The sequence below is a fragment of the Ananas comosus genome, linkage group 2 (genome assembly GCF_001540865.1).
Source record: "Ananas comosus cultivar F153 linkage group 2, ASM154086v1, whole genome shotgun sequence".
In the NCBI taxonomy this organism is placed as follows: Eukaryota; Viridiplantae; Streptophyta; class Magnoliopsida; order Poales; family Bromeliaceae; genus Ananas; species Ananas comosus.
In genome coordinates, this window is record NC_033622.1 from 782,010 (window position 1) to 792,613 (window position 10,604).

The 10,604-nt window shown below is 34.3% G+C and overlaps 2 protein-coding genes across 2 annotated transcripts; both read left to right on the plus strand.

The window, feature by feature from the left end:
• LOC109706750 (putative invertase inhibitor) lies at positions 5,750–6,340 on the plus strand. Its single transcript, XM_020227721.1, has one exon. The coding sequence runs from the start codon at positions 5,753–5,755 to the stop codon at positions 6,284–6,286; it is 534 nt and encodes a 177-aa protein (XP_020083310.1). The 5' UTR covers positions 5,750–5,752; the 3' UTR covers positions 6,287–6,340.
• Positions 8,817–9,401, plus strand: LOC109706830 (putative invertase inhibitor). Its single transcript, XM_020227838.1, has one exon. It carries the CDS (start codon positions 8,853–8,855, stop codon positions 9,399–9,401), a length of 549 nt encoding a protein of 182 aa, XP_020083427.1. The 5' UTR covers positions 8,817–8,852.

A 10,604-nucleotide genomic window follows, 5' to 3' on the forward strand; every position in this document is an offset into this window, starting at 1 on the left:
TTGATGCTTCTAACTTTTTTGGCCTTTAGATCAATCCCTTTCACCATTTTTGACCTTTCGATTAATTTTATTATCTTAGAGGGATTATTCAATCCTAAGAGGAATTACTATCATCCTCACCCTGTAGTCCTTGATTCAAGGGCCAAAAAGTCACCAACTCTGTTATAGTTTCGATAGCATATATAGTAGTTCTACAATTTACAATTACCCGATTTAAATTGAATTTTAATAATTTAAATATTTTTAATAAAAAATAAAAAATTATCGAAATACTACAAGCTGTCAACCAAACGGACCCCTAAATATAATATAATATAAAAATAGTTAATTTGATTCTATATATAGTTTAAAATTATATATATGTGTCTAATTTGGAGGAATTTTCCCACTTTTATCGAGTGCTCCCCAAAGAGAATTGAAGACCACGTTAATATTAGCTCGGATTGGTATTTGACACGTCAGTAAAGTGTTCTTCCAAACCCCAGGAATTAATGCATTCTATACAACCCGGGCTGAAAGAATCTCGACATTGGGATTATTAACGGCGAAATTAATCTGTACTATATATTATAATATATATATATATATATATATATATATATATATATATATATATATATATTTAGGCTACTATACTATCGGTAGCACGGACGCTCCGTGCTACCAAGTTGTTTTCGATGATGCGGCTTCCAAATTGACGATCGGCTCCGTTAGACTTGATCTACACTATTGAAAGTATTTAGAAACTAAATTCATAATTTTTCAATATCATTTACCTATCAAACAAGTAGTCTAAAATGAACGGCTGAAAATGAAAATCTCATAAAAAATGATGATTAAAGATTTAAATTCAAGATCAAATATACTGATCTTACTCTAAATAGTGAAAAAAATTTTCTATATTTTCATCGCATTTGATTGTTTTACACCGTTAAACTCACAAATACACCACATCGGCCATTAAAATTGTCAATTTTGAGATCTTTTGATCACTAGTCAAATGATATCGAAAAAATCTAAAATTTAGTCCAAATACTTTCAATAGTGTAGATCAAGTTTAACGGAGCCGATCGTCGATTTGGAAGCCACATCATCGAGAACAACTTGGTAGCACGGAGCGCTCCGTGCTACCGATAGCATAGTAGCCGACTCTATATATTATATATAATATATATATATATATAGAGCTAGGTTGGTATACTATGGATAGCACGGAGCCTCCGGGCTACCAAGTTGTTTTCAATGATGCAGCTTTCAAATCGACGATCGGCTCCGTTAGACTTTATCTACACTATTAAAGTATTTGGAAACTAAATTTCATAATTTTTCGACATCATTTGGCTAGTGATCAAAAAGTTCCAAAATTAACAATTTTAATAATAGATATATATGATGCGTTTTTAAGTTCAACGGTGTAGAAATATCCAAATTAGATGAAAATTTATAGAAAATTCTACTTAACATCAATAGCAATACCAATACTTCCGATTTGAAATTTGAATTTTATTCATTATTTTTTATGAGATTTTTATTTTCAGCTGTTCATTTTTAGACTACTCGTTTGATAGGTAAATAATCCGAAAAATTATGAATTTAGTTTTCAAATACTTTCAATAGTGTAAATCAAGTCTAACGGAGCTGATCGTCAATTTAGAAGCCGCATCATTGAAAACAATTTGGTAGCACGGAGGCCTCCGTGCTACCGATAGTATACCAGCCTAGCTCCATATATATATATATATATATATATATATATATATATAATATATATATAATATATATATATATATAAATAGTAGGACTACTATATTTTTATGAGTGTAGAATTTTTCATATTTATAAGATATTTTCAATGATGACTTTTTCAAAACGACAATTTACATTGTTAAATATGATCTAAAACTTTTAGAAATAAATTTTACAATTTTTTAAGATTATAATAAAAGCTATTAAATGGATATAAAATAAACGGTTAAAATCGAACGACATTTTAAAAATAGATGATGATACGTGTAGGTATTATATAAACCTCATAGTATGTTTTTAAAAATTTTATATTGGACAATTACTAATTAATTATAAGTATTCTATTACTAAAGCAAAATATAAAATTATTGGCTATTTCCCAATTTTGATCTCCTCTGCAAATTTCGATCATCCACATGCATGCTAGCTTAGTAAGTAGCATACTAGCATGATCCAAATATAACTTTTCTATTTTAATTGAGAGAGACATCATACTTTACATAGAGTTTTCTATTGACTAACAACAACAACAACAACAATAACAACACCAAAAAAAAAAAAAAAAAAAAAAAAAAAAAAAAAAGGCCGACCGTCCTTAGCACAAGTCGTAAAGGGCTTGATGGTTGGTATCCAAGATCTCTTGTTCGAATTATAATTGATTCACATTTTTAACTGAATTTATTCTAAAAAAATAAATGAAGCATAAATTAAGGTAGCTTCAGTTATGGCCTTGTTTGAAAAAGATCATGCATTTTTTTGAAACCATGCAATAAATGATGAGTGAGATTAAGTGCACGCATCAGCTCTACACAAAAGTTAAAAGGGAAAACTTAAAATACTTCTTTTGTGGTTTCACTTTTTTTTATTTTACTACCTTGTGATTTAAAATGTATCAATTTAGTATTCTGTGCTGCTTTCGCACTTTCTCACTTTATAGTACCATATGATTTAAAGTGTATCAAGTTAGTATCCTGTGGTTTAATATTTTATTAAGAAAAAAATAAAACCATATGATACTAACTTGATACGAAAATAAAATCACAGAGTACTAACTTGATACAAAAATAAAACGACAGAATACTAACTTGATATACTTTAAACCACATGATACTAAAATGAGAAAGTGCGAAAATACAGGATACTAATTTGATATAATTTAAACCATAGGGTACTATAATGAAAAAGTGCAAAACTACAGGAGCGATTTTTGAAGTTTTTCCAAAGTTAAATCCAATGATAGAAGTGAAAATTAATTCTTCAGTGGGAAGCTTTCTAAAAAAGGTCTCGTTCAGGACCCTTGGATTTATTGTTAAGTGTTAGTTTTTTTTTCATATACAAAAATTATAATTTTTTATTTATTTTTTAATTTTAGTATTAAAAAATATTTAATAATTTTTTAATGAATTACAAAATTGACACGTGATAGCACATTAGAAACTCTAGAATAAGATGTTATTTGAAAACTCCCCACCGAAATTTTATCCTATACAGATGGTGATACATTTATGAGGGGATGAAGAATTTAAAATAATAAAAATAAAATCAGAAAAAGTCTACATGTACACCCCGTCTTAGGATATATACAATATACACCCATTCATTGGATGGATAAAATTCTTTTATTTATCACATAATGTGACAAGTAAAAGAATTCCATCTATTGAATAAATGAGTGTAAATCATTCAACACTGGTATATAAATAGTACTGCTCTAAAATCAGATAGTTTTATTTATTTATTTATTTAATCAATTAAAATTTATATTTTTCTTACTTTTAGCATCTAGTAACATGACGAGACAAAAATATTGCACTTGACTTTGATCTCCTCCTCGCACGTACGCGTGTCGAGCTCCAGCAGACTAAATAAATTAAAGGAGAAAAAAAAACAAAAATATTCAAAGACTCCATTAACTTTCGCTCTTTTACAATTTGGCCTTCACACATTTAATTTTAGTAATTAATTTTTAAAATTTTATCAAATAGATTTTTTTTCTAGAGAAAATTTACTAATTGAATGATATTTTGACCGTATGTCTTACGAATAATTTTATATAACTTCAAAATATAAAAGCTTAATTTTTAGTTATAATAATTAAATATCAGGATTGAAGATATTATGAATCTATCTTTAGTTTTATTTTTTATATATTGATATAAAAAAATAATTTTTTATGTTTCGAAAACTTTATACATTTATATGCAATACAACCAACTAAAATAATTGTATAATTGATAATTCCGATGAGAAGAGCAACTTATTGAACTACTTTAAAACGTCCTAAAGTTCAGGAGTTTTTATTTTTTTTATATATATTCTAAATTAATTACTTGAGTTGGATTAGTTTCTTTCCCATTTTAACTCTGCAAAATGGATCACGATATGATTTGTTGGAGGACACGTGGCGTTTAAAGAGATGGTCCTTGGTTCAATGCATGCACTTTTGTCATTGTGCCTGGGTGATAATTAATGGTGGTGTTTATATTGTTAATAAATGATTAAAAATATTTAAGTCAAATGAAGGTAAATATAAATTTAATTTATCACATAAATTAAATTTATACTAGTGCGACGGGTAGATATATTATAATGTTTTACAATTTAAACCCTAAATTTTAGATCTTTATATTTCAATAAATTATTTTGTAGAGAGTAGAATATATTTATTTTAATAATTTTAATAATTTTAAAGTGTATTTAAAAGTATGAAAAATAATTTTTTTTGAATATTTTAATTTTTAACACTGAAGTATCATGATAGATATCAAACTACATTTATTTCCGACAACTTTATACTGATGTCTTATTATATAGGTAATGATGTGTAGATTTAATCATAAATAATAGAAAATAGCTACAAAGTTGCAGAAAATAAAAGGATCCAGTTCATGGCTATCTTATGTTATTCTCCTGTTATCATCATTCCAAAAGTTCACACCAGGAGTTCAATGGCAAGAGCTACCATGCTTCACAATAGCCGCATACAAGTCACGGGATCGTCGATTCCTCTAAGAAAATCCTGCATGATGAACAAGGTCAGATTCTTCTGCATTTCCTATGTATTCCTCTAAGAAAACCTGCAAGATGAACAAGGTCAGATTCTTCTGCATTTCCTATGTATTCTACTATCAATACTGTTTTAGTTGCTTTAGTTGGCCAATTTCTTGTCAATGCCCTGTTTCTCAGGTTTCTAAAGATCAGCTGAGAGGAACAGTGTGCCACGAAGACGAAAAGGGAGAGATCATCTGTGAAGGATACAACGAAGGACCGCCATTCGGTCAACAATCTCCAGAAACTTATGTTCAAAGGTACACGATTGAATAATATGTTAGTAACATTTATATATTCGCCCCATTTATTTCCCTACCATGCATGTGCAGGTGAAGGGACTTAGCACCACCGATTTCATCGAACTAATGAGGCTTCAAGTTGACGAAGATCACGACTTCCACCAATTCATATGGGAGAAGAACTAGAACACAAGCATGAATACGAATTTTCGCCCCACCGCAAGCATCAAGGCTAAATGATGATGTCCTTTGCAAAGCTATGTTGTTTGATCTTGTTTGAGTGATAGTGAGTAAATAGAAGCTCTACCACAACATTGAGAAGTTCATCTGCATGTATTCAAGCTGTAGCAAGTAAGGTGATTAAGATGTACCATATTACTTAACTTTTATTATGTATTTGAAAATAGCTTGAGCACATTGTGCACAAAACTTCGATATTTATTAGCATTCATCTTGTTTATAAAAAAATACTTGGAAATATTATCGAGATAATATACAAAGATCTTTGAACAAACAGGGAAAGAAAAGGGTGGCCTGTACATGGTCACATGACAAAGAGGAAACTCACAATTTACTCATTAAAAACAATATCAACAACCCGATATGCATATATTTTGATTATTCCCTTCCAAATCATCTTCTCTGCGCATATAAATTCATGTCACGCAATTCATAAGAACACAACAATCAACTAGGCCAATTACAGAACAAAGACAATGAAGAGCATAATTCTTTTCGCTTCCGCTCTAGTCCTGATCCTCGGAAACTCCGCTTTCGCATCTGCTTCCTTAGAAGACACATGCAAGAAGGTGCAAGCAGAAGACCCCGACGCCAAATACGAATTCTGCGTCACGTCCCTGCAAGTCGTTCCCGAGAGTCGCACCGCCAACCTCTCGCAGCTCACGATCATCACGACGCAGCTGTCGATAAAGAACTACACGCACGCACTGGGCGTGATAGCGCAGCTGCTGAAGAACCACAGCCTCTCGCATTTGCAGAGAGAGGTGTTGGAGACTTGCCAAGAGGAGTATAACTTGGGGGTGGACGCCAACAAACAAGCAATCGAAGATGTCAAAGCTGGTGATATCTTCAGCGCTTTGTCTAGCCTCTCTGCTGCTTCTGTCGCGCCTGTCGACTGCGAGGACGCGTTTAGCGAGGGCAAGGAGGCATCTTTGCTACCCAGAGAGGATGATTTAGCGTCTAAGATTAGTAATCTTGCGTTAGGTATCTTAGCTTTGTTAAAGTCTTAAGTCATCTATTCCGTGAGGTATTAGCATGTAATGCAAACAGTTCCAATCCCTTTAGTTGGTAAATGCTTATTTAGTTATGTACAACTTTTTCAGGGTAATGGAATGTACATAGAATGAAAATACATGCTATGTATAAATAGATATCTGGTATTTAAATGTTGATCTATAGACCTGTGCCGGCCGGGAGGGCGCGCGGACTCGCACAGGTCTGGCAGCGTATGGCGCGCGTCCCCGCGCCAGCCGGGGAAGGCCCAGCGCCCGCGCTGCGGTACGCAGGCCAGTGCAGGCCGGACCGCGTCCAGCGAGACGCGGGTCGTAGGCCCGGAACAGCGGGGCTGGGCCCTGCCGGCACGCCCACCAGCGACGGGCTGGTCCACCCCCGCGCTCGCAACGGGTTGGGCTGGGCCCGCCTGCCCAACCGCGGTGCGCAGGTCCACCCGCGCGCGCGCGGCGGGTTGGGCCTCACACGGCCGCCCCTGTCAGCAATATGTCATTATTTATTTATTTATTTATTTTATTTATTTGTTTGACCAATTTTCATAAAAAATTCACTAGTTTTGAATTTTGCAAAAATAATCCACATTTCGAATTTTGCAGATTCGGACTAGAGTTTCAAAAAATCTACCAAAATATTCTTATTGCCTTTCCAATTTTTCTTTTTTTTCTCGCTTTTTTTCCTTTCTCTTCCCAGAGGGCAGCAGCGGCGGAGGCGGAGGCCACCAGCGACCGCTCACTCCTCGTCTTCCCTACCTTTCTCGTCTTCGACCCTGCACACCCACCAGCGATGCGCAAGTCCACCTCTGCGCTCGCGGTGGGTTGGGCCGAGCCCGCCTGCCCACCCACAGCGCGAGGGTCCACCCGGGCGCTCGCCGCGGGCTTAGCCTCGCATGGCCGCACCTCGCCGCAATATATTATTCATTTATTTATTATTATGCACGAAGCAAAAAAAATGCAACCTATTTTAAAAAAAATTTCACATATTTTATGATCAACTTATGAGAAAATAAAACTAATTTAGTTTTTTTCTTTTTTTTAATCGATTTCATATAGAAAACGAAAAAATTGTAAAACTAATCTACATAAAAAAATTGATTAACGAAGTATGCGATAAAAAAGAAAAAATTGCATCACAGGCATGATTAATTATAAGGCGAAAACAAGCATAAAGGTATGGTACCAATTATTGAAATTAGAGGGTAGTGGAAATATACAAACTGAATAGCCAATATATCCAGGAACAAATTAAATTTGTATTTTAAATTTAAATATTAAAATGGATAAAAATTAAATTTTAATTTTTAAATTAAACATTAATTTTATTGTGAAAATGTCTCTCTCTTTTTAATTAATTTTTTCATATTCAGAAATTTTGAACCACTCATCTCAAATAATCTATTAAATTTTGAATTCGTCAGAAACATATAATATCTCCACTACCCTCGCATTTGAATTTAAATTTTAAAGTGGATTAAAATTAAATTTTGAATTTTAAATTAAACATAAATTTTTTTCGAAAATGTCTCTATCTTTTTTTACTAATTTTTTCATGGCCAGAAATTTTGAACTATTCATTTTAAATAATTCATTAATTTTTTGATTTCTCAAAAATATATAATATCTTCACTCTTTTTATAATTTTTCACCTAAGTGACTGGATAAATTAGTAAGATGTTTGCTATTCCTAATATAAAGTATAAAATATTTTGGAAATATTACAAATGTTGAACCAAACACATTAATATTATTTGTTTTTGGAGCTTAGAGATATATATTACTTCTTACAACTTGATCCTCCCCTTCTTTTCTTTTCTTTTTTTTACTTTAGTATAATTCTTTAAAAATATAATTGACAAGAGTAATAAAACATCAGTCTTTAATTAGATGGATAAATTGTAATATTTATATTCTCTTTTTAATATACTATATGTTGAATTATGTAAAATCATGTTCTGAGTCAATATGTAGAGTTTGACTCTAATTGAATCTAATCTTCTTCCAAAAAATTAGGAATAGTCCAAAATTGCTTTAAAGAATATTGCTAAAAGAATATTGATAACTATATGTGAATTAGAGTTGGCTGAAAGGCGAAAATTATTTTCTATAAGATGCAACTAGCTTACTAAAAACATACAGATTTAGCGCCCAGCGGGTTTTGACTGTGATTCTACCCACCTCGACCTTCACCATGCAACCTGCAGTCTTTTATTATGCCTTGGCACCACCAATTTTGTCGAGCTGATTAATGAGGCTTCAAGTTGACGAAGATCACGACTTCCACCAATTCATATGGGAGAAGAACTAGAACACAAGCATGAATACTTGGAACTATCAATGAGATAATATACAAAGATCTTTGAACAAAGAGGGAAAGAAAATGGTGCCCTGTACATGGTCACATGACATAGAGGAAACTTATAATTTTCGCATTAAAAACAATATAAACAACCTGATATGCAAATATTCTTATTATTCCCTTCCAATAAGCTTCACTGCTGCACATATAAATTCATGTCACGCAATTCATAAGAACACAACAATCAACTAGGCCAATTACAAAACGAAAACAATGAAGAGCATAATTCTTTTCGCTTCTGCTCTGGTCCTGATCCTCCGAAACTCCGCTTTCGCATCCGCTTCCTTAGAAGACACATGCAAGAAGGTGCAAGCGTCTGACCCCAACGACAAATACGAATTCTGCATCACGTCCCTGCAAGTCGTTCCCGAGAGTCGCACCGCCAACCTCTCGCAGCTCACCATCATCGCGACACAACTGTCGATCAAGAACTACACGCACACGTTGGGCGTGATAGCGCAGCTGCTGAAGAACCATAGCCTCTCGCATTGGCAGAAAGAGGCGTTGGAGACCTGCCAAGAGTCGTATAACTCGGGGGTGGACGACAGCAAAGACGCAATCAAAGATGTCAAAGCTGGTGATATCTTCGGCGCTTCGGCTAGCCTCTCTGCTGCTGCTGGCGCGCCTGGCGACTGTGAGGACGCGTTTAGCGAGGGAGAAGAGGCATCTTTGCTACCCAGAGAGGATGATTTAGCGTCTAAGATTAGTGCTCTTGCCATTGATATCGTTGCTTTGTTAAAGTCTAAGTCATCTATTCCGTGAGCAATAGCATGTAATGCAAACTGTTTAGCTGGGGGTTGGAATGCAGTAATAATTTTCTTTTTTCTTTTTGTGATATGGTCACGTTTGAAAGTAGACCTGACAATCTCCATCCGTATTAAAGTCGAAAATATGTTACCAAACTTGAATAATCTTAGTGTCTAATCCTATAATTTATATATATCTTTTTAAGGCATCTTTTGATTATGCATTGTCACAGATCAGCTTTTTTGCCTTGAAAAATTCCCGCACAGCGCTCAAGTATCGCACACCTAATTAAGCTAGCCTTCCCGAGTCCTTAACACAGATGCGTCTTAAAACTTCACAGCGAAATACCAATTCAAGCATTCTGCCAAGCTTACTTCTCTGCAAGCATTACAGTCTAACGTCACGCTTACAATCAAACCCCTCGTCGGACTCTCAAGTTCCCAACGAGAAACCCCAGTATCGAGGTTGGTCACCAAGCTAGGTGTATCCCGTTTCGTCAAACAAACTCTCCTCAAGAATGCTCCGTAGCCGAATGCCTTGTTGCCTTCACCGCTAGTCACGAGGACACCACAAATTCTCTCCCAACTTAGTCCAATATGACTTTAGCCAAGCGTTCACTTCTGCGGCTTGACCCGCACGCCACTGCTGTCGAGGCCCGGGCTTCGCAACATCGCATGCCACGAAGGGTACTCAGGATACTAACTGAATACACTGACACTGGGTCATCAATTATTTGAATGGGTTGCTTCTTTTGCATTAATGTTTTTGTGATCTGTACTTCCTTTTTAATCTTTTGTCTCTTTTGCATGAATGGAATTGTGATCTTTTTAATCTTTTGTCTCTTTTGCATGAATGGAATTGTGTGATCTGTAGTTTCCTTCTAATCTTACCCAACCAAATTTTTTGATACCTAGCTAATAATTTGCCTAATGAGGAAACTATGTCAGTTTATCTAATTGTTATTCCACATCATATATGGCACAAAGCTTTGGTTTTTGAATGATAAGCAAAATGAGTAAATAGTATTTTAATTTTTTACTGAAAATGACTAACACTGGGTCCTGAATGAGATACCGTATTAATTCTCAGCAACTACATCTAGGTTAAACAAACAACAATATAACCAAGTCGAGATCAAATATCATCATCATACGGCAACGAAGTCAAATCCAGCCACTTATCGCCATATATGAAGTTCGAAACAGAAAATTTCGTCGC

Excerpts from the sequence above, each read along its gene's own strand:
- LOC109706750 (XM_020227721.1), top strand. The coding sequence starts at position 5,753 with ATGAAGAGCATAATTCTTTTCGCTTCCGCTCTAGTCCTGATCCTCGGA.
- LOC109706830 (XM_020227838.1), top strand. The coding sequence starts at position 8,853 with ATGAAGAGCATAATTCTTTTCGCTTCTGCTCTGGTCCTGATCCTCCGA.